A 24,731-nucleotide genomic window follows, 5' to 3' on the forward strand; every position below is an offset into this window, starting at 1 on the left:
GGTCCCAATAAACTGGGGGGGGACACTGATGATAACAGTGGTTCCTGGGAGACAACAGAGGGGAAAGGACCAAATCCTAAGGGACTCCCCTAGTGCTGGTGAACCCCCCATGCCACCCCAGCCCTTGGGGTCTCCCACAGTCCCTGCACTGTTCCTGGGGGTCCCGCGGCACTGGGGGGTCAAAGCGCAGGGGATGGAACCTCCGTCATGGATGGGGGGCACAAAGGGGGTTCGGGCCCAGTGCTCAGCGGGGTCGGTGCACGAGGGGGGCCCGGTCCCTGTCCCGGTGCACAGGGGTGGCGCTGCCTGGGGGGTCCCGGTGCTTGTGGGGTTCCCAGGGTTCGAGGGGGGTCCGGTCCCTATCCCGGTGCTTGGTGAGGGGGGGCAGTGCCCGGGGGGCTCCCACTGCTCGGTAATTGGGGGGTGTCAGAATCCAGGGCATCCCTCTGGCTGCCCTGGATGGCTCCAGACCCTGGCAGGGGCCTCGGAGACCTTGGCATGGTGTCAAGAACCCCGGTGGCTCTGGTTTTAGCCCCTGGAGAAAATTGCCAACTTTGTATGAGGAATTACAAGGCACAAGGGTTTGAGTAGCGTGGTAGGTGAATTAACACAGGGTGGAAAAGTAGAATTTTAACACTTTAAAATACGGGTTTCAATGGGACAAGGTGGAGGGATCTGGGTGTGTCCTGACCTTCTTCTCCTTCTTTTTGCCCTCCATGTCTTGCTGTGATGGTGCCTCTTTTCTGTTGGTTGAAGGTAGAGACACACTGTCCAACATAAATGATAGATATTGGCACGTTATTGTACAGGTAGTTTTTAGTGTAGAAGGCAAACAGCGCCCTGAGGGCAGGGAGACTGCCACAGACCGACCTGCTAGACAGAGCTCAGCAGAGCAGACAAAGCTGTTAGAGAAAAGGGACAATAAACGTCCCTGAGAAGCAAAGCTCCGCATCTCGACTCCTTCTCTGCCCGCGCGGGCTGGGAGAAAAGGACTTTTCACAATCTGTCGAGAGTTTAGCTGAAGAATGGCTTCGCAGCAAGGGACACGAAAGGGTTAAGTTGATGAGAGTGTGAGAATACGTGACTTGTAGCATGAAAACAACCTTGAGAAACAGATGTCCCCTAACAACCTTGAACATACAGATGTCTCCCTAACAACCAAGATGTAAAATTGCTTAGTATGCAGAAAGATAATCAAGTATAAGAAGCAGTAACTGCAAGGCTTATCGCAAAGAGATATATGTGTTAATAAAAAGGTAACCAATCCTGAGCTTCGCTTTTGCAATATGTATGAACTAATTAGTGTTTGTATAAAGAAACTGTAATCTACTCCAATAAACTGAGACTTGTTGATCATGACAGCATGAGACTTGTCTCCTGCGACTCTCTCATCAACATCTGGCGCCCGAACGGATGGGATCCCCCCGCCTGGATCTGTGAGACGTTTGCATTGGGTTCGGGTCCCGCAGCTAGACGGACGGCGATTAAGCTCCACTACCTGGTGCCGCGCCCTGAGTGACCACAGCGGTGAGCTCAGCCGATACGTGCTGCCGAAGCCTGGAGGGGCTGCAACAGCGCTGACGTGAGTAATGGATAGGAAAGCAGCATATAACCCTTTCACCTCCTTTCTCAGATGGAGGCAATTTAAAGGGCTTGATTTGGATAGGGATCTCCAGGCTTCCGTGCAGCTTCTCTTTCATATTCTCTCAAAGAGAGCTGAAAAGGTTAAAGAAGCCGATTTGGAACAGTTGGTTCTGTGGGCAAGAAACAAAGGCAAGCTGCAAAAGCCTTCGCTGATTTTTAGTAAAATCGAATGGCAAGAGCTGGGGCAGCTGCTTTGGGACGCAGTGATAGAACGCGGAGGCGGGAGAGAAGCGGTGCTGGCCCCTCACCCCCCCGCAGCAGCGGCAGCGGCGGCGAGCAACCCAGCGCGGCATGTCAATTGTAGCAGGAACAAGCGATCACAAAACAAGATACAAAGGCAAGAAAAAGTTACAGAAAGCCCTTCCTCGTCCCTTGTGGAACGGGTTGGCAGAACTAAGGCAACGGGCTGTGGCGGAGAGCAGCAGGGTGCGGCGGTAAGCACCGGCCAACCGCCCGGGCGGACCGCAGAAGCGGCAGCGCGAAGTGGCAGCGTGGAGCGGCGGGCGCAGGGCCAGGCAGAGCGGGGCCAGGCAGAGCGGGGCCAGGCAGAGCAGGGCCGGCCGGCACCGAGCCTGAGGCGGCCCGGGGCAAAGCGGACTTCAGCCGAGAGACAGAAGGCTCCTTGTTGCTGAGCAACAGCGCGAGGAGGGAGATGGGCATTCCCGGGGGCTCGGCCGCGCTGGAGTCGGAGCAGGCGGGGCGCGGCCGCATCAGGGGCGTCTCCTCTCCCGTCCCCACAGTGACGCAGCAAGGACGGGAGCGAGACGGCGCCGCCCCCTCATCTCCCCGCAGCACCCCGCAATGGCGGCGGAGACGCTGCACAGCCTGGTTGCCACGGTAACGACAACCCCGAGAGCAGCAGTGTCACCAATGGAGAGATTGTAACACCACAGCAAAAATTTCAACAGCATTTTTCCAATTCCTTGCAAAAGTCAGAAGACGTAATGAAAAAGTATAGCAGTACCAATTGTTTTCCAAGATACCAAGAGGGACAGACATTATGCAAATCAAAGTTATTTCAAATACAATATAGATGAAAATCACTGTATAAAGATAGAAATGTTAATAATGATTTAATTGCCAAAAATGTCTCTGAAAACAAAGATTTGAGAAGAGTCAGTCAGATGGAATGTTGGCATTGAGTTCACAATTTCTGTTTTTGAGTTTTTATAGATAATAAGATAGGTAATGATGATTTTTGAGTTTTATAGATAATAAGATAAATGATGATTGTCAAGTTTTGTAGGTAAAGATAAGTAGTGATTGTTACTAATGTTATATGAATGCTTTGAAAAGATTGTCTTAAACTATTTTAAACATTTCTTGTTGATAAGTTGATCATATAATGTAAGTTGTCTGATTTTTGAGATAAGAATTATTATTAAGATGTTAAGGTATTGAGGTGTTGTTTTAATATTTACAGTCAGTTTTCATATGCTTTATTGTCTTTTTAGGTGATTGATTACAAGATGTGTTTTTTCAGGATCCTGTGTTTTTGACTTTTTAATTACTCATGTGATTTTTTTTTTGTTCAATCTTCTATGCAGCTGCAATTTATCTTCTTTTACAAATTTATAGTCCAAGTTTTGGTTCAAGATTTCAGACTTCAAATTTTTAGATTTCTGAAGAAAAAGTTTGTTGTATTTAGAGAATTTTTGTCTTGAAAGAAATTTTAGACAGGTTCAATTATTTGATGGTTTGATAAATTTTTAATAATAAGGTTTTTTACTTATAACTGTTATTTCTAAGACTTTTGTTTTAAACATATCCTCCAATTAGAGTTTGAGCTCTGGCCAAGCTCTGCCTCTACGTGGATGGTGTCATTGACCCAGGTGTTTCCTGCATCAAAAAGTATTCAAGTCCTTTTGGCTTGACAATTTGACCATATAGGACAGCTGAGCCTCAAAGGGAGTTTTGGAGAGACATGATCCGGACATGTTTTATCCAAATCTCTGTTGTTTTAACGTTTGTCAGCTGCGGCAGACTCTGGGATGACAATTTGATAGTGTAGCACTTGGTAACTGTGATTTTATATGTAATATTAATTGTTTATTATCTGATTGAGTTTTATTTGTTGTTAGTTTCTTTACTATGTGCATTGTTTTGTTCTTGATGTTTTTTCATGTTTATAACAAAGATGTTGATATTTCCATTTCTTCATGCAAGTTTTAAGGAACAGAATTGAGAGAGGACCCTCCATTCCCTGTGGGGGTGTTGGGTTTGTTTGTGTTTTAACAGGTGCAGAATCTGGATGGATTTCAGTGAAGAATGTGGAACTTATTAATTGCAAGAGAGCAACTGATCTCTCCACAAGTGGATCAGAGGATGCACAGCAAAAGTGGATTGTGCAAAGATTTGTGTTTCACCCACAGAAGATCGTGGGCTTTGAGGTTTTTTTTAATAAGTGTGTTCTTAATGATGTTATAGATGGGCAGGACAGATGCTCTTGCTGCATTGATACAAAAAGGCAGAGACAGAATTTTAAAAATAGATGAAAAAGATACCAACCCGCAGTGATAACAACGTCAACGACAACAGTTTGCCTCGAACATCCCATGATGAATCCAGTTCTGATGAAAATTAATTTTTTAGAGTACAGAGAAATAAGTTGAAATATCAGAAGTGTGAAGTTAGATTTATCAGAAGTTAGTTTATTAGAAGTTATAGTTTATGTTTAGAATTAAGTTTGTTTCTTTCATGTTAAACAGGGCATTCAAAAACCTGAGAAATATGTGGTAGGCCTCAATGTTTTTATTAAGCAGTATTTTGGTTGTTGAAGTATCTGAAATCCTTGACATTGACAAAAAGAGAAAATATGTGGATCACTTGGGCCAAACAAACTAGGCAAGATTAATTCTGCCTGTTGTTAGCCACACCGTCTAACCCCTTTTCGTACTTGTTAAATTGGAATCTCATTGGGTCCCATTGCAGAGTTCAAAACTTGGACCCGAGCTCAAATAAATCTAAATAGCACTCTGGGAGCGCAAGCTGTTGCATTTGTGCAAAACCTTAAATTTACTGACGACAGTCTTCAAGAATTTGATCTTTTGGGTTCTGTCCCAGGAAATTACTGTTTGATATTTGGATCTTATGCTACCAAACCAACTCAAGAAAATGGAAAATTGACAGATGACGACACTTGGTTGTCTCCCAGATCACCATTGTATTACGACTATTCAGAATATTGTAACAATTCGACTCAATCTGTGACACCACCAAGAGGTGGTGCAGGAAAAGTGCCCCCAGGAACCTTTCTCATTTGTGGGGACCGAGCCTGGTCAGCAGTCCCTCAAAATGCTAGGGGAGGCCCATGTTATATCGGTAGGTTGACGCTTTTTGCTCCCACCATACATCAGGTTCTCGAATTGCCTCAGAAGACTCAACGAGCCAAACGCAGTGTTCTCCAAATGGACCCTAATTGTAAAGATATAGTGTCATTGTGGGGGCGTGCCTCTGTAGTAGTAGCCTCACTCTTTGCCCCAGGGGTCGCCTCATCAAAAGCGCTCACACAATTGAGAACTCTAGCCTGCTGGACAGGAAAACAAATTAATATCACATCTAAATTGATAAGTGAGCTTGCTGCAGATGTAGACGATACCCGTCATGCGGTTCTACAAAACAGATCTGCAATTGATTTCCTTCTTTTAGCACAAAGACATGGGTGCGAAGAATTTGAGGGCATGTGCTGCATGAATTGTCTGACCATTCTCAATCGATTTATAAACAGTTAATGCAATTGAAGGACAACATGAGAAAAAAAAACTTATCGTAGTGGACACTCAATTTGATAACTGGCTCAATTTTTTAGGTTTTTTGGCTGAGTCAAAGATTTAATTCGTTTTGGTATTGTACTTTTTTTATCTTTATAGTTATTTTAATTGTTATACCGTGTTTTTTACAGTGTGTGCAAAAATTAGTTCATTGCGCCTTAACTCCAGCCTGAGTAGCTCAAAAAGAAAAAGAGGGAATTGTTGCAGCATTTTTGAGAGAAAGAGGACATGAATTGTGAAAGTTGAGCTACTCCAGTCTAGGCCTCAGATTGAGGCCTGGTGGGGCCTTCAAGCCTCTGACGCAGTTAGAAATTCAGAGCTTGTGGCGCAGATAGAAAATAGTCTTAAGGTGTTGTGGGGACCACTGGGTTGCTTGGGTGTGAATTAGTATAGGTTTTATGGTGTAAAGTGTAGGCCGTTTTAAGGAAAAGTTAAACAGTGTTAGCCTACCAATTAGAGTGTCTTTGTTTTTGTAAACTATGTGGAAGCTCATATAAACTACCACCTTATCTTGAATAAACGGAGAACGCTTGATGAACCACATTGGTTTGAACCTGCGTTTGTCTTATCCAGCTTTCCGTGTTTCTGAGATTCCCTGGCTTTAGACGGGGCTTTCTGGTTTCTCTCCTTGCAGCCGGGCTCTGCGGGTGCTGAGGCTGCTCTGGGCTCTGCCAGGGCTCTGCTGGAGCTCAGCACCGTGCCACAATCAGCCAAAGGAGAAATGGGGTGACCTGCAGCACAGACTTGCTTGAGCATTTCAGCAGCACAGCTCAAGTTTGCAGAGTGTACACCTCCAAGGTAAAACATGGCACCACTCAAAGCATATACTTGTTCAATAACTTCTGAAATGAAATCAATCTGGGATGACCCCAAATGACGTTTTGCAGCTTGCTCAAGATGTAGCTCAGCCCTTCTCTGAACTGTTCTCTCCCCCACCTGCCTTTTACTTCCCAACTGCTCCCTATTTTCCCCCAGTGAGCTCCCAGCCCATTCCAGTCTCCATCACACTGTTGCCTTCCTTGGTGCCCCTCACCATGAGGAAGGCCGAGCCCCAGGCTTAGGGACTCATCCTGTCACTGGCTGAGGAGCAGCAATGTCTCAGAGGTCCGGTGGGATTTTAGTGTCATTCAGAGCTGCTCTCCAGCCCCCAGCTCTCCTCACTGCTGAGTTCCCGCTCCCTTTTCCTCGTCCTTGCAGCAGGATGAGCTCTGTGAATCCCCTTGAGCCTCCCCACTCTTCCCAGCCCACGCACCCACCTCAGTTAGGCTGAAGCTGCAGCTTCTCTGTCCCCTCTGGCACACCAGTGCAGTGCCCTGTGCGGGGAGCCCCAGCCCCAGAGCACAGCACTCAGCAGTGCAGTCGGGGCTGGAGCAGCTGCCCTGCAGCCCTGGCTTGGCTCTTTGTGGCAGGGAATGCTCCCTGTGTGCAGCTGTCCCTGCAGGATGGCCCCAGGGCAGAGCCCAGCCGGGCTCCCCCTGCAGCCCCTGAAGCTTGGGGCAGACAGTGGTCCCAGAGCTGAGGTTCACGGGGAGCACCCGGACCTGTGCCTCGCTCTCTGTTGCCGTGTCACAGTCTCGTGTGCAGGGGCAGCTCCAGGGCCTTCTTCCTCTTCCTCCACGCAGGCCAGCTTGGGCACTCTCGGGGGTCTCTGCTCCATGTCAGTGACTGGATTTGTGGCTACTTGCAGGAGAGATGCCTCAGAAAACTCCGAGTCAGCAAGTCCTGCTTTCGTGCCTGGAAGGCACCTTCAAGAGAGAAGCCTCAGGAAAGCTCAGGACAGCAAGTCCTGCGCTCTGGTCTCGAGGGCTCCTACCACAAGGACAGGAGACTCCTGCCAGGGATTGTGCTCTGGCCTCGAGGGCACTGGCAGCAGGGATGGGAGATGCCTCCAGGGCACCAAGTCCCACACTCTGCCCTCGATGGCACCTGCAGAAGATAAGCCTCAGGAATGCCACGGGTCAGCAAGTCCTGTGGTCTGGCCTCGAGGTCAGCTGAAGGAATAACACCTCGGAAAAGCTCCGGGTCAGACACGAATGAGTGCGCTGTGCGAGGACTCCTCACAGCACTGCTCTGTCCCATCGTGTCCTTGTTGCATGCACCGAGAACTGTGGCATGGTCTTGTCACCACCAACTCCTATGCAACCACGTGTCACAAAGAGCCCTTGGATACCCTGTCCCGTTCCATTCCACGGTGACCATGTTGCACCGTGTCACAAAGGGCCCTTGGATACCCTGTCCCGTTCCATTCCACGGTGACCATGCTGCAGCGTGTCACAAAGGGCCCTTGCACACTCTGCCACCTGCCCTGGGGCCACCCCCAGCCCCCCCAGAGTGGCCCAGGTTGGAAGGAATGCCTTTCCCGAAGTGTGTCAGACAGCCCAACAGGATCTTTAGGAACGGCTCAGACCATCAGCAAACGCTGCCCTGCTCTGCGGGCTCAGAGCAGCAGGAGCCCCCAGGGCTGCCAACGCAGCCGCGGCGGGAAGGGCACGGGGCCCTGCACAGAAGCTGGCACGGCCTCCTCGGGACACGTCCCACATGGTGGCCATCCTAAGCACGGCCGTGTGACACAGACCAGGAACGTGTGGGCCAGGGCAGGAATGCTGCTCTCACCCTGGGGCCCGGGGAGCGCTGACATCAGCCGCTGAGGCACAGTCCCCGCCGAAGCAGAGTTCCCCCGAGCCCTGGCAGCACCGGTGCCCGTCTGCTGCCCCAGAAACCTGTGCCCCAAAAGGGCTTCTCTGCCAGAGGGCAGCCAAAGCTGGTGTGTGTTGCAGCATTTTTCAGAGAAAGAGGACATGAGTTATGAGAGTTGAGCTACTCCAGTCTAGGCCTCAGATTTGGGCCTTGTGAGGCCTTCAAGCCTCTGACGCAGTTAGAAATTCAGAGCTTGTGGCACAGATAGAAATAGTATTAAGGTGTGACGGGGACCACTGGGCTGTCTGGGTGTGAATTAGTATACGTTTATAGTGTAAGGCTCAAGCCTTTAAGGAAAAGGTAAACAATGTTAGCCTACCAATCAGAGTGCCTTTGTTTCTGTAAACGATGTAGAAGCTTATATAAACTACCATCTTATCTCGAATAAACGGAGAACATTTGATTAACCACATTGGTTCAGATCTGCGTTTGTCTTGTCCAGTTTCCCGTTTTCCTGAGATTCCCTGGCTTTTGGTGTGCACTGGGGGCTGTGCTCCGTCCTACAGGGGCTGTTGGTAGCAGCACCTGGAGCAACTGGTGGCAACACTTGGTGCGTGTCAGATGTTGTTGCTCCTTCCCGGAATGATTCTTTCATGGAAGGGATTAGCAGCAGCACAGAAACACCAACAGCTACTCAACTTCACAGGACAAAGAGAATCCACCGAAACACTGTCATGTTTCCTTGTGCTTTTGTGTCTTTCTTGCACTCTGAAAGAAAAAGAATTGGCCCAAGCCCTGCTATTCAAATCTCCAGCTGCTGTGTGTCTTCCTGTGGCAGCTCATGTGCAAACACAACTGGCTGCCTGCTCAGCTCGGCAATGGACGGCCACAAACAGGGAGGGCCCTGGTGAACATCTCTTTGGTCTGGTGGGGCAGCGAGGGCACAGGAGACAAAGACTGCTCCTCCCAAGTTCATGGGGCAACAGAGAGATTTTATTTCCCACGCCCCCCTTTACACAGGGCATTTGAAAGACCAGGCCTGGAAGCTCTCATTGGTTTGAGCTCCACGCCCCTTCAGGTTCTGGCCCGTGAGGTGCCTGCAGTTTTGGGAGATATTTGATTGGTCAAGACCCCTGTCAATCATGGTAACATCTCACTCTTCTTTTCTTTATAAAATTCTGTGCATTGTTCTCTGTCACCCATCTGCAAGGGCCCTTTGCAAACATGGTGACAGAGGACAGCGTGCATCTAATTTACACTGGAGCTGCAGCATTCCCCTCCAGGAACTGTTAGGGGAGAACTCAGGCCACAGGCATAATGCTTCTTGGTTACAAATTGAACTTTTCTCTAAAAGCAGAAAGCTATTTAACCCTGAGCCCATTTAGCCCTCAGAAAAAAACACAATTTAAAAACAACCTTTAAGCACTTGATCCCTTGGAGAAAAACCGAACTCCCAGAAAACAGTCTGTAAACAGAAAAACTGTTTGTAAACATGAGAAATAATTTGTAAACACATCAAGTCCTTCTATGAACTGTCCATGAGGCAGGTGATCATTTGTAATGCTGTCTGGGGTTTCCAGTGTCCATATTTTAGGCAGCAGTATTGTACTGTTGTAGGATTTATTGTAAAACATGAGAACAGACTCAGAGGGGAGGAGGGTGTACCCTCAATCCAACCCCTTTCCCCTTTTTTCTTTGTATAATAAATAATAATAGGAACAGAACATGGATTTTGAATACTATTAACTTATGCAAAGTTAACTTATATCTTGAAGCAATGCAAGAATAATTGCTAGAATATTAAAAAAATACATGTTAATACACATACTAGGACTTCTTTATGAGAATGATTTACTAAAATATGAATATCGATTCAATATCGATATCCAACTGAGACGGACAAAAACTCAAAAAGAGTTTAAAGTTAGAAAGTGTATGTTTATTGAGACAGCAGGGCAGTACCTGGGATAATTTCCTAATGCACACTGCAAAAATCACAGGTGTTACAAAGATTTTTTATTGACAGAAGTCTTGAATACACAAAATATGAATGCATATTCATATCCCTGTCACTTCCTCTGCTCTGCTTCATATGCTAATTGGCAGAAAGGCTATTAAGCATGTGTAGTTCTGTTCCCTGAAATGAGTCGGGGGTCCATTTTGGGGAGGGGTCTCCAAAATGAAGAAGTAAAATAAGTCTTCCTCGTTCTGACCCTTCTGCCTTTCCCATGCACACGTGACAAATGAATCCTTGCCGTTTTCCTGTGCTTAATGGATTCCTAAAGTAGGGGAAGTCTGCAACTGCTTTTGTGTCCCTGAAATCTGTTTGTCACATTCTGTTTCTCATGATAAGCACAGCTACCCAAACATAAAGCTGACAAGCAATGAGTTAATAGATCCTGGATATCTTATCTAAGATCCAGCTACTGTTAACTATGAACAAAGCCTATTTATCTACTTCCACTAAGTCAGCAACATCTAATTTAACTATCATCCTAACTTCCTAAAATTCTTAATTCTTCCAAATTAATGTCTCACTGGGAATGGGGACAGGGAATGGGGAACGGGAATGGAGACAGGGACTGGAAGTGGTGATAGAGACAGGGAATGGGGACAGGGACCAGGAAGGGGGACAGGGAATAGGACTGGGAATGGGGACAGGGACAGGGAATACGGTACAGGGATCGAGAATGGGGTCCGGATTGGGATGGGAGCAGGATGGGAACGGGATAGGGGGGACATGGGAACAGGCAGGGGCAAGGGGACTATGGAAGGGGAGTAAGGAATGGGGCAGCCACTGCAGGGGGTGTTGTCTTTATGAAAGACAACCAGGAGCCTGGTTCAGATAAGGCAGCACGGCGGCCTGGTTTCGTCCAAGCCACTCGGGCTAATCAACACACGCAGATGCCAATATGGCAGACGGTTGAAAAGCGTTTATTATCCTATTTCGTGGGTTTATATAGGTTTAGGAGTCTTTGCTACGTCAGAGGGGGGTTTGGGGTCTCGGAGGATAGTGGGTAGTGGAATTTTACCAGAACAGGTGTGGCTACATTCTTTTCTGACTCCTGGGGTAGCAGATAAGCAGGGGAGAGAGAAGGGGGGAAGGGGCCTATCTTTCCGTGACATTCCGGTAATCTTCCGCTCCGCCTGTCCCTATCTTACCACATCTCCCCCCTCCTTATCACATACAAAATGAGGTAGTTGTAGATAGAGACATTGGAGTGAGGTACAGACTTGTAACTTGTTAAGGAAAGGGTGGTTTAGTAGATCAGGGTAGATTTTTTAAGGCAGGTGCTGAAGGCTTTAGCTACTGACCGTGTTTGCAGTTTTTTGGTTTATAGCATTTGTTGGTGGCTTACGAACAGAATGTTTGCTCTTTCCAGACGGGCTTGAACAAACGAGACTAGTTTGTTCAGCAGGCATGGTCCTATGGTAATAGCCAAAAGCAGTATTGCCAGTGGACCTACCAGGGCAGAAATTAAAGTGGTGAGCCAAGGTGATTGATTGAACCAGGATTCAAACCAGCTCTCCTGGGTCTCCCTGTCTCTCTTTCTCTGAGCCAGTCTGTCTCGGAGTTCTGCCATGGAGTCTTTAACGACTCCTGTATGATCTGCATAAAAGCAGCATTCCTCCTTCAAAGCTGCACACAATCCTCCCTGCTGCATAAACAAAAGGTCAAGTCCCCGCCTATTTTGTAAAACTACTTCTGAAAGTGAAGAGACTGACTTCTCCAGATAGGAGATGGATTTCTCGATCCTCTGCAGGTCCTCGTCGATGGTCATTTGCAGCTGAGAGAGTCCGTGTTGCTGGGGTGCGATGGCTGAGACGCCCGTGGCGGTGCCAGCTGCTCCCAGGCCGAGCAGCATCGCGATAGTTATACCTGTGATGATTTCCCTCTTGTGGAGTCTGTCAGGTTCCTCGAGAAGATGGTATATTTCTTCGTCTGAGTGGTACAAAACCCTGGGGACAATCAGAACTTGGACACAGAAATCAGTAGAATCATTGAATTTGTCAAGGAACACACAAGGACTCACTCCGGACCTTTGGCAAACCCACATCCCAGACGCAGATGGGATCACCCACTTGCTAGTTTTTCTGTTAGGTTTGACAACTTTAGTGCAGAAGTTGCCTTTCTGCTTCGCTAAGGTTGCACTCCCAAAACATCTGCCTTGTCCTGTGATTTGACTCAGGGTGATTCCTCTGCGGGGAGTGTCCCACCTGCACTGGTGAGGGGCGCTGGCCGAGGAGTAACTGAAGGGGGTGTCCAAAGCAATGCCTTCATAAAAAGGGGGTTTGATATCATAGCAAAGCCAACAGGGGTTAGTTAGGTTCGGTTTGGTTTCGTTTAGGGTTAAAAAGGTAGCTTCTAGCATACGAAAGATTGGGTTTGGGTCTGACTCAGCCATGCGGCCTATCTGGGGGGTATCTGCAAGGCCGGTCGGGGTGTCAGTGGCTTTTGGGGTCAGGGTTTTGAGGTGGGTTGTGTTTTTCCCTCCCAGCACATTTCTGATAATTTTGTTGGGTCCCACTGGTCGAGGCGTTGGCGGCTGGAGCCTGATAATTCTCACATTCACCCACCTCCTCGGTCCTTTGAGGACCACTGTCCATGTTCTACCCGTGGCCCAGCTAGGGTGATCTGGCTGTAGGACAGTCATGTTATAACTTATGCATGCCCGTTGTCTAGGCTGTGCAGTGTGGTCTCCGCAGCCAAAGGGTGCCCAGGTGAACTGTAAGAATCTGTCGGGCTCCTGTGGTTGCCACCCGTCTGCCCATGGTCTGGCATCTGTAACAATGGTTTCGCAACCCCAATACCCACAATGTCCCCATCCCGGGTAGTCACAGTACCTTTTCCCTGGGTTGGACGCTGGGCACCAATAGGATATGTACATGAGTACGATACGTGGGTTTATGGGCCGTGTTTTCGGTTGCCCTGGAAACAGATCGGCTATATGGAATACGAAGGATGGAGCGTTTGCGGTGGTGACCTCTTTGAACACCTTGTCGCTTGAGAGATGTTGCATGACCCATCTGAACGGCTGGTGAGGATAGTGGCCTGGGTCGGCTTGCCCCCCGGCCACAAACCCCATCAGCAGGATTGCACAGAGACACTGTGCGAGTCTGGGTCTCACCGCCGTGGGACGCTCAGGCTCTGTCTGGTGGCTTGGTGGTCCGTTATCTCTCTCTGGAGCAGGGGTGTGTGTGTCGCGGGGACGGTCCACGAGCGTGTCCTGCGAACGAAAACTCACAGTTTTCCATTAGTTTCATTCTTAAGGTCAGGTTTGATCGACCTGAGTGGACACCACCTGATCTTGCCCTCCTTTTTAACTGCCGCGTACCCCCGTCCCGTAAGCACCAGTCTCCAGCCCCGTTCCCACTCGCCTAGCTCGTTCTTGACCATGACCTGTGGGCCCTCCTCTAGTGTCTGGGTGGCCCAGTGTTTTCGAATGGGACTGTTTGCTTCATCTCCCCTAGGGAATTGATTCAGTGCTAGCAGCGCGGTTGCTAGCATGCGTGTGTGGTCTCCTGAGGGGATGGAATTGGCAAAGCCCTCTGCCTTTGCCAACACTTCTAATTTGGCTTTTAGGGTCTGATTTGCTCGCTCGACAATGGCCTGTCCGGTGCTGTTATATGGGATTCCCTGTGCTAAGGTGATACCCCACACTGAGGCGAATTCTCGCACTGATTTAGAGATAAAATTGGAAGCATTGTCAGTTTTAATTTGCTTGGGGATACCAAGCCATGCCATAACTGTCAGCCAGTGCTGGATCGTGGCCTTCGAGTTGGGTTTGAGATGCTGTGTCGCTATGATCACTCCGCTGTAGGTGTCCACTGTCACTGCAAGCCATGCTCGGGGCTTCAGCAGTTCGCAGAGGGTGAAGTCTGACTGCCAGATTTCTGATGCCTTGAGGCCTCTCGGGTTGACTCCACCGGTCCATAGGGGTGACTTCTGGCAGTGAGGGCAGGTGGCCACTACGTGCCTCGCGTCTGCTGTCGAGATCCCGCATCTTTTTGCCAGTGCTTTGGCCCCTATGTGGAGTGACTCGTGCAGTTGACGAGCTTCCTGCAGTGTCCACACTCCCTTCGCTGCGGCATCTGCTTTGTCGTTGCCAGTCTGGAAGAAGCCCTTGACTGGGTTATGGCTGTTGACGTGGATGACGGACACGGTGCCCTGGCGTGAGGAGAGTGCCTCTTCAAGCATGGAGGCCGTCGTGGATGTTGACACACCTGGTCTTGACATGGCTAGGCAGAGCTTTGCTACGAATATAGAGTCTGTCACGATGTTGAGGTGTTCGTCCTGGAAAAGTCCGCATGCCAAGACCACTGCTGCTGCTTCCAGCTGTTGCACTGACAGCGTGGGGTCACACGTTTTGACACAATGCCATGTTTCTCCTGCCTGCCACACTGCTGCTGCGGTAGAAGTCATGGAGGAGGCGTCTGTAAAGACCGTTGGTCCTGGTTGCGGTCGGTCCATGACCTTCGGTGGCACATCTATGTCGACGATGGTCAGTAGCTGGGTCCAGGGTGGTTTGGTGGCGTAGGAGATTTCTCCTCCGAAGCCGGTGAGAGCGAGGGCCAGGTGCTCCGATATTGCAGTTGACTCCGTGGTCGGTCGCTTGCGAAAGGGGAGGTGGATCCTTGCCGGCTCGGTTCCCAGGTGTCTCAGGGCGAGTCTCCTGCCTTTCGTGATGAGGTTAGCAATGCACTCAGCTCCTGGGGAGAATGCGTGAGTCGGTCTTCCGAGGACCACCCACTGGATCGGCTGGGATTTTTCAGAAGGTCCTTGGGCAAGTGCTCCCACTCCTCCCTTCTGCGTGAAGTGGACGTATAAGTCCAGTGGTACGCCCGGGTTCCACCTGGCAAGCAGGCTGGTGGACATCTGACGTTCGATGAAGTCGAGGGATTTCGTTGCTTGCGGCGTCAGCTCCTTGGGGTCCCACGGGTGTTTTCCTTTCAGGAGGTCATACAGGGGGTCCATGACCTCTGGCGGAACTAGGATGATGTTGCGGAGCCACTGCAGAGATCCTACGAGTCGCTGCATGTCGTGGAGGGTCTTGATGTCTCGGCGGACCTTTATCTTGGGTGGGGTCACGTAGGAGTTTGTGATCCCCACTCCCAGGAAGGTCACGCACGGTCCTCTCTTGATCTTCGTGTTCGCGATCTCGAAGCCGTTGGCCTGGAGGGTTTCCGTGATCGTGGACACTAGGTGATCCACTTGGCCTGCCGATGGTGCGGCGACGAGGATGTCGTCCATGTACTGAATGATGGTCGCAGCAGGGTGGGAGTGTCGGACTGGCATCAGTGCCCTGTCCACGGTGATCTGGCATATGGTCGGGCTGTCCACAAGGCCTTGAGGTAGCACCTTCCATTGGAAGCGGAGGTTAGGTCGCTCGCCGTTCGGGAACACGATGGAGAAGGCGAACCGTTCTTTGTCCTCGGCATGCAGGGGTATTGAAAAGAAGCAGTCTTTGATGTCCAGCACTGCGCACGGCTGCCCTTCGGGGATGGCTGAGTTCGCGGGCAGCAGTGTCTGAACTGGACCCATGGGCTGAATTGTTTTGTTTACCTCCCTCAGGTCGTGGACGAGGCGGTAGCCTTCTCCTGATCTCTTGGGGATTACAAACACAGGGGTGTTCCACGGGCTGGTGGAGGGTTCGATGTGGCCCTTTTGTAGCTCGCGGTCGACCAGTTCCAGCAAGGCTGTCATTCGAGGCTTTGACAGGGGCCACTGCTCAACCCATACGGGGTCTGGTGATTTCCAAGTGAGTTTGATTGGCAGCAGTGGGTGCACAGCAGTGGCCCTCATCATAAATTTGTAATCCTGACTCCTAGCATGGCGAGAACGTCCCTTCCTATCAGGGGTGGGGAGTTTTGCAAGATATAGGGGTGGATTGCTACTGTTTGTTCTGGTCCTTTCTTTGTATGGAGCGTTATAGCTACCAATTGGGTGCTTTTCCAAGCCCGGGACAGCCCCCCCACCCCGTTCACTGGGGATACTTCCTTGTACGGCCAGTGTCGGGGCCACAGGGCTTGGGGTAGGATTGTGCAGTCTGCTCCTGTGTCTGCCCAAAACTGAAGTCCTATTACATGAGGGTCCTGACTGTCATAAAGGCGGCATGTCCCCCAGATTTTCGGGGGTTCCCTCCCTATTTTTAGGGCCAGGGCCACCCAGGGGTTGTCCTGTTCTGAGGCGCCCCCTGCTGACCCTGTGGCACAGGCGCTGCTTGCGGTGGCGGTGGGTACGAAGGCGCCGCAGGCTGTGCCGTGATACTCGCTGGCAGGGGTATGAAGTTGGCTGCTTCCTGTGGGAGAATGGGGTACGAGGGCTCCCCGCTCCATTGGGGGTTGGCATGGATGGGCCGCCTCATATTCGCAGCGGGAGGAGGCTGGGTGCGGCCCGCGGGCCCCCTCCCCTTTCCGTTTCCCTGGAGCCGGGACCTGCATTCCCTAGCCAGATGTCCCTTCCTCCCGCAGCCCCAGCAGGATCCCCGCGGGCGCGTTTGGGGCGGAGGCACTGCGGCGGGCCGCCGTGCTGGCTGTGGGCAGCTCACCGCGATGTGACCCGCCTCACCGCACTTGAAACACACCATGGCATTGGTCAGGGTGTGGACAGCTGCCTGAATGGGCGTCAGGTGTTCCTCCCTCACTACATGTCTGATCATGTCAGCTAGGCTAGCCCCGGCTGGCAGGGAACGTAAGATATCCTTAGTGACAGAGTTGCACTGCTGACGCAGGCAGTCGGCCACCACGGGGCCCCTTGCCTCCGCCGGCAGGGTAGAGGAATCTACTGCTGCCTGCAGGCGATCCACAAACTGTGTGAAGCTTTCGCTCTCTGCCTGCCTCACGGTGGACCATGGTGCCGGCTTAGCCACGACTCGGGAGGCGGCGTAAATTGCCTCTCTAGCAGCCCGAGTGGTCGCTCTGACCTCCTCAGCCTGCATCTGTGCGGCTTGCTGCTGTGGTGTGATCATATCATCATGCTTTCCTATCAGTCTGGATAAGCTCAACCTGTGTAGGGGCTGCCGCGTGCCGGACGCCTGGGCTAGCTGCTTTCTGCAATTATCCTCCCACTCCTGCCTAAAAACGATTATTCCCGCTCCGTCTAATAACATCCGCCCTATCCGTTCAATATCAAAGGGAAGCAAGTCATCATTGCTAAAAAGACCATCTATTAACGTAGTAACTATAGCCGAGTTGATCCCCTTTTCCGCAATGGCTTTGACAATTGACTGTATATCTTTTGGGTTTATCGGGGTATATACCCTTTGTTGGTTCCCTTCCGGGCCGGTAAGCCGGACTGGGAAGGCTTGTATGGTGGCCGCCGGGGACCATTCAGCACAAGCTATCTTTATTTTCCCCCAGTCAGTAAACTGGGCTGATTCGTATTGTATTTGTTTTTCGGCGCGGCTTAGAGCTTTACCCGGCTTTGTTTCAAGCCGTGCCGGTTCCGTTTCGTCTGAATCGGAGCCATCGCTAGCTTCCGTCAGCTCCTCTGAGCTGCTGGAGCTGTTTCTGCTCTCTGAGTCGGAAGACGAGTGCCAGCGTACTTCCGGGGCTCCGCGCCGTTTTGTTCGGCCCCGGGCTCGCTCCCCCCCTCGGGGGAGGGGCCGTTCCCGCCCCCCCGGCTCGCCGCGCCTACCGCGGGGGGTGGTTTCTCCCTTATATGGTGGCGGCTCCCGGCGCAGCTGCCGATCGGTTCTGTGTCCCGCGCCGCCCTCCGCCCCTTTCTCCCGCGCGCGCGCATTCCCGAGATCGCGCTCCCCCCCTCGGGTGTTCGCGCCGGGACCGCCCGAGCCCCGCCCCTCCCCGCCGCTCGCGGCGCCATTTTCAAAGGCATAGGGGGGCGGCGTGGCCATGCCGTCTTCCCAAACCGCCGTTTCGGCGGCTCTGGCTTCTTTCAGCAGCCCTTGCCAGAAGCGCTCCGCGTGCTCTTGCGTCTCCGGTATCGGATCGCGGGCGGGCGGCGGCGGCGGCTCGGAGGAATTTGCGGTCTCTCGGGGGGTTTGCGCGGGGGGGGGTTTTTGGGGATTTTCGGCGGCGGGGGTGTCGCGGGGGGTTCCTGCGGGGGGGGGTGGGCTCTGATCTGGGGGAGCGGGTGTCGCGCTGAGCCCCCCTGGGTCCCCGCTGCCGAGCGAATCGCTCTCAGGGACAGTCTGCGTCCCCGCCCCCACCCCGAGTTTAGGAGTAACTAATAAACACGTGCGCGCCGCGCTCCATGTCTCCTGCTCCTCTATCGCTTTGCGTAGGGCTTTTTCTACTTTGCCCCACGCTTTAAGATATCTGCCGCTGCCGGAAGATTTTGTGTCTTCGGCTAGCGCGGCAGTGCATTTGTCCCATATTTCCGGATGTAATACGTCCACGGGACGCTCGATTGCCCCTAGCTCAAGCAATCTCGCCATGGCAAGATGAAAATCCTTGAGCTTACACCCAATACCCCACTGTGAATAAATAGCACTCACGATCCTTGCCATTGCGTCCATGACGCCCGCGGATCCTAGGGGACGTCTCCCCTTACGCCTGGGTACGGTCCCGCCGTCCTGGCCGCTGCTTCTGTCCAGGTGAGACCCGTCCGCCGGGCAAATTTTTCTTCTTTTGTCCCGGGTTTCCGGCACCAGTATGTTGTCTTTATGAAAGACAACCAGGAGCCTGGTTCAGATAAGGCAGCACGGCGGCCTGGTTTCGTCCAAGCCACTCGGGCTAATCAACACACGCAGATGCCAATATGGCAGACGGTTGAAAAGCGTTTATTATCCTATTTCGTGGGTTTATATAGGTTTAGGAGTCTTTGCTACGTCAGAGGGGGGTTTGGGGTCTCGGAGGATAGTGGGTAGTGGAATTTTACCAGAACAGGTGTGGCTACATTCTTTTCTGACTCCTGGGGTAGCAGATAAGCAGGGGAGAGAGAAGGGGGGAAGGGGCCTATCTTTCCGTGACATTCCGGTAATCTTCCGCTTCGCCTGTCCCTATCTTACCACAAGGGGGACCGGGCATTGGGATGGGGGCACATGGGGACAGTTCCAGGGCAGGGGGTCCTTGACCAGCTGCCCAGAACCTCCACCAGGGTCTCCCAGTGCAACTGGAGCCGCTCAGCCTGGGGTGCCCAAAGCCCTGAGCAACTCCCAGGTCCCTCCCAGGAACCCTCAAGTCGCTCAAACCCAGCATCCCCCACATCCCCTGCAAGAACCACCCCCATGTCCCCATCGTTGTCTTAGCTCAACATCTTTATTTTTACCTGCTTTTTAGAGTTTTGAAAGAGCATAGAGAAAAGAAAAGAAAATCCAGGCCAGGTGGGCCAGGAGGATGTGGAGCCCCTCAGCCAGGTGTCTTCCCAGCATGGATCAGCAGCACCACGGGTCACCAGGGGTCTGCCCACCGGGCTCACTGGGGATCATCCAGCACGGATCCTTCCGTGGGGGATGGAGCTGGAGCAGCGCACGGAGCTCTTCCCACACTGGGGCACTCGCAGGGCCGCCCTTCGTGGTGCCTCTGCTGGTTTTGGGTCAAGGCTGAGCTGTGTGATGAGCTCTTCCCACACCTGGGACACTCGTAGGGCGTGGGACATCACCAGGAACAGGGCTGGGATGTGCCCTGGTGCCTGGGACATCACCAGGAGTGGGGCTGGGATGTGCCCTGGTGCCTGGGACATCACCAGGAGCGGGGCTGGGATGTGCTCTGGTGCCTGGGACATCACCAGGAGCGGGGCTGGGATGTGCCCTGGTGCCTGGGACATCACCAGGAGCGGGGCTGGGATGTGCTCTGGTGCCTGGGACATCACCAGGAGCGGGGCTGGGATGTGCCCTGGTGCCTGGGACATCACCAGGAGCGGTGCTGGCTGGGGTTTGTTTGGTGCCTGTGAAATCCCAAGGGCAGTGTCACAGCGGGGCAGCTCTCAGTGTCCCCAGCAGGTCACAGTGTCCAGTGCAGCCTGTGCCAGCAGTCACTGCGCACACGGGGCAGGCTGGGCTGGACAGGGGACAGGGCAGAAACGCTGCCCCAGATCTGGGGTCTCCCCCTGCCTCTGGGGCCCAGCCCCTGCTGGGAGCACCTTGGGCAGGGCACGGGGCTGCTGCTGGGCCAGGGGGACAGGCCGTGCCCCCTGTCCCCTGCTGCTGGGCCAGGGGGACAGGCCGTGCCCCCTGTCCCCTGCTGCTGGGCCAGGGGGACAGGCCGTGCCCCCTGCCAGCTGTCCAGGCCCCTCTGGTGCCTGTCCCACATCCCTGTGGCTCCTGTCCCCACCACTCCCCACCACCTTCACTCCCTTCCTCAAAGCCCCACTCAACCCCTTCACGGTGACCTCTGGAAAGAAAGAATGAAGGAAAGGAAGTGTTGTCTGTTCACCCTGGATGGATGTCAGGCATCCACCAAAGCTGCTCTCTGACTCCCCTCCAGAGATGGACAGGAGAGGGAAAACAGAATGAAGGCTTCATGGGTTGAGCTAAGGACTGGGACAGATCACTCAGCAAATGCCATCATGGGCAAAACATTTTCAAAATTGGAGATATTAATGGAATTTATTGCTATCTGGATCAGGGCAGGACAGTGAGAAGTAAAACAAAGCTTTAAAAACACCTTCTGCCCTTCCCTCCCTCCTTCCCAGCTCTACCTCCCCCCCAGTGGGTGCAGGGAGACAGGGAATGGGGGCTCAGGTCAGTTCATCCCCTGTTGTTTCTCCTGCTGCTCGGGGAGAGGAGTCGTTCCCTGCTGTGCCAGGGGTCCCTCCTGGAGACACTTCTCCATGAACTTCTCCACGGTGAGTTCATCCCACGGACAGCAGTTCTCCACAAACTGCTGCAGCGTGGCTCGCTCTTCCGTGGGCTCACAGGTCCTGGCAGGGCCCTGCTCCAGCGTGGGCTCCTCTCCAGGGGTTTGCATGTCCCTGCCAGGTCCCTGCTCCAGCACAGGTTTCTCACGGGGTCGCAGCCTCCGCTCAGGCATCCCCCTGCTCCGGCACAGGCTCCTGCAGGCGCTGCAGGTGCATCTCTGCCCTCCGTGCCCTCCATGGGCTGCAGGGCCCAGCTGCCTCACCAGGGACTGACCAGGGAATCTCAGGGCAATCAGCTCCAGCAGCTGGAGCAGCTCCTGCCCCTCCTGCCCTGCCCTGCCCTGCCCTGCCCTGCCCTGCCCTGCCCTGCCCTGCCCTGGGGGTGTGCAGAGCTGTTCCTCTCACCTGTCCTCACCCTGCTCCTCCCTGCTCACAGTCACAGCTCCAGGATCACCCATTTTCTTAAATCTCTTATCCCAAAGGCATTACCACCATTTCTAACTGGGTCAGCCTTGGCCAGCAGCCGGTCTGTCCTGGAGCCGGCTGGAATTGACTCTGTGGGACATGGAGGAGCAGCTGCTCTCACAGAAGGTGCTCCTAGAGCCCCTCCCTTACAAAAATCTGGCCATGCAAACCTGCTATAAGTATGGTAGGGTTTTTATTACCACTATTAATTCTTAATATTTCTATTATCTCCTTTTTTTGCTAATAATGGTACAGTTATTATTAATACTAGTATTTTTAGTCTTTTGGACTCTATATTAATAGTGGCTAGATTAGAACTGGAAAGAAAGGTACTTCATTGCAAGTAGCAGTTAGAGTTTTGTCAGCCTCTTGCCCTGCCCTGTTCTGTGTCATTGCTGTGTGTGAAGCTGCTGCTGCCAGGCCTCCCTATTTCCCTGGTTTGGGAAATTCCATGGCATTGCTGACATGTCAGAAAGAGAGGGCTCATTCCACTCAAAGGCATGCCCTTAGCTCTTCAAGTCCCATTGTTGGAAGCTTGTTTTCTAACATTGTTGACGTTCTCAGCTTCTGTTAATATTTGTGATTTTATACCAAAATGTTCTTGGATGTGACTGTGCAAGATTCTCTAATCAGCTTTCAGTTTGCTCTTGGATTCCTTAGCGGTGTGTGGGAGCTGAAGGCAGCATTTTGGGTGGAAGGCTTCGGTGGGAGCTCGGATGGCCTCAGCAGCAGCTGGTTTTGCCCATGTGAGCAGAGCTGGCAGAGATGCCGTGCGCTGAACATTCCGCCTCGCCGGGAGCCGCAGTGCCCGGCCGGAGGGAGCTGCGCCGGGCGCTGCGGGCTGTGCCGGGCCGGGCAGGGGCCGCAGCCCCGGCAGGGCCCGGCCATGGACACGGAGCCTTGGCCGGGCAGGGCTCGGGCCCTGCGGCGCCGGGCGGGCGGTGCCGCTCACGGCGGGACCCTGCGGGGCCGGGACAGCGAGAGAGCCCGGGCCGAGCATCAGCCCCGGGTGGGCACGGCCCGGGAGGGGGCACAGCCCGGGGGTCCCGCAGAGCCCCCCTGCTCCAGAGCCCCCCTGCCACAGCGGGGCAGCTGCGGCACTGCGGGGAAGGGAGGGGCCGCAGGGGCGTTCCGAGCGCTCCTTCGGGGCAGGATTTTGTCCCGGGCCGGGGAATTCCCGCGGGCCGGGCGGGCCGGGGCCGCTGCCGAGCGCCGCCGCCTTTCCCGGGAGCCGCCGGGCAGAGCTCTCTGCTCGGGGCTGTGAAAAACACCTTCACTCCGCTGTGAAAATTTAAAGAGTTTAATGCAGGACAAGAGGAGACAAGGGCCATAGAGCAAAGGTTGTTAGGGCCGGGTGCATCTAGGCACTGAGCCAAGAGCACTCGGTTATCTCCGGAGATACCCCTTGAATACCTTTTCCCTTACACCAGCCTGTTGCATATTCATAGTGCCTTATGCATAGTAAACTTTTTTCCCCAAGCTAATTTACATATTCCAAGAACTGTTTAGCATGGCTCCGCCTCAGTTCCACCTTTTTAGGGCATGTGTATTCCTTGGTTGTGGTTTTGATCCTTTTCTATCATCATCTTCAGTTTTGGCCCCGGCCCACACTGCCTTCAGACGGTGAGTGCTGATGGTTGGCAGATCTGTGCAGGTGTCCTCAGGCTGTGCTCACTGGATGTTATCCCATCCAAGCAGGCATTTTAACACAAGCATGCTTCTATCAGCTATGGCACTACTATGTTTGAGCTTAATGAATGAACAACAGAAATAAAAACTATATAACAAAGTTATTGTAACACCACACATATAAAATCCAATTGAATATTTGCAAAAAGCCAATATTATAATATGTATCTATAACAGGGCCAAGGGCCGGGTGCCCACTCGGTGGCTCCGAGACAGCAGATTTTATTCTTTCCTGTTCCCCTGACTCTACCACCATCATATCTAGGAATAGTGCCTGTGGATTTTTTTATTGCTTTCTTGCAATTGTTTTCTTGCATGGTGACTGCCACAATCTTTGCTTTTAGTTTGGCTTTGGCCACAGACTTTCTGAGCCTCCTTTAATAAATCATCTAATAATCTGTCATGCCAATCTTCAATTTTTTCCATTATCTGGCCAAGCACAAAGTTAATCCTTTACAAAGCTTTTCTCACATCAGTCTCAGGATCCACTCTGGAACTCTGTCTCCTATTTCTCCCAAGTCTGTCCAACCACTCAGCCGGAGCCTCTCCCCTCCCCTGCTGTGCCCCAAAAGTCCCTCAGCACTTTGCCCTCGAGATGCTGCTCCCCCTATTTCCCCAACAATCAAATTACAATGCTCATTTATATGTTTTCTCCCCTCCTCATAATTTTGACCCCACTCAGGAGGTGCAGGTGGCATTTTGCCCTCCCCGGGGGGGGCCTGTGGATTTTCTTTACTCCAGGCTTTTATGCCTGCAATTCTGATCATTTCCCTTTCTTCTGGAGAAAATAGTATCTGTATTATCGACGGTATTTCTTCCCAAGTATAAATGTTCGAACTTAAAAATAAGTCTCATTCTTCAGCAGTGCTTATGGGATCCTCCAAAATCCCTTTGATTGATTTCCCACTCCTTTTGTTTTTCTCTTTTTCCCTCTTGCTCCCCTCCCTTTTCTTTACCTGTTTTCTTATTTTTTACGCGTTTTCTGTCCCGTTTTTCAAAATCTTATCTCCATGCCTCTGTTTCCCACTTTCTCTAATAACCTGAATACCACCTTCTTTCAACTACCCACGTAAAAAAATCCTTTTTCTCACAATACCATTTAATACAATACACCTCCCTCCAAGGAAATAAAGCTCAAAATAAACAATCTACATTACATATACTTCCATGCATCGATATTTACTCACCTTTATCTCTCCCTCTCACACATTCATACCCTCAAGCCTGTTCATTCATACTTCTCGACTTCACAATACTGTTACATATACTTTTGTTAGCCCACACTCACTTTTATTTTACACTCACTCTCACATCAGCACAATCCACCTCCCTCCAAGGAGATAAAGCTCAAAATAAACAATCTGCATTACATATCCTCCCATTCATCTACATTTACTCACTTTTATTTTTCACTCACTCTCACATACAACAACAAGATACTTTTTACTTTCAAACAGTCTACATTACATATCTACACCCTGAGTGCTCTTGGAATGTTAATCCCTCAACCCAGCAGGTTTAATCCTGGATGTCTCTCATCGCAGCAGAATTTTAGGTGTTACTGGCCAGTTACGGTGTTCTTGGATATCCCTCAGTCCAGCTGTGTTTTCCAGCCCCAGATCCCCTTGGGCATATCCTCAAGCCGGCAACCCTGGGTGCTCTTGGGATGCAAATCCCTCAGCCCAGCAGGTTTGAATACTGGATGCTCTTGGGCACTCTTATCCCTCAATCCAGCACTCCACGGGGTTCCTCTTCTTCCTAAGATC

At 51.9% G+C, this 24,731-nt stretch overlaps 1 protein-coding gene across 1 annotated transcript in view; it reads left to right on the forward strand.

Moving 5' to 3' along the window:
• LOC140681563 (uncharacterized) overlaps positions 1-24,731 on the forward strand; it is a 305,451-nt gene that overhangs the window by 1,111 nt on the left and 279,609 nt on the right. Inside the window, 1 exon segment of the mRNA XM_072921495.1 lies at positions 7,431-7,436. Within this exon segment, the coding sequence (XP_072777596.1) occupies positions 7,431-7,436 (6 nt within the window).

Source organism: Taeniopygia guttata, chromosome 37, assembly GCF_048771995.1.
Source record: "Taeniopygia guttata chromosome 37, bTaeGut7.mat, whole genome shotgun sequence".
NCBI lineage: Eukaryota > Metazoa > Chordata > Aves > Passeriformes > Estrildidae > Taeniopygia > Taeniopygia guttata.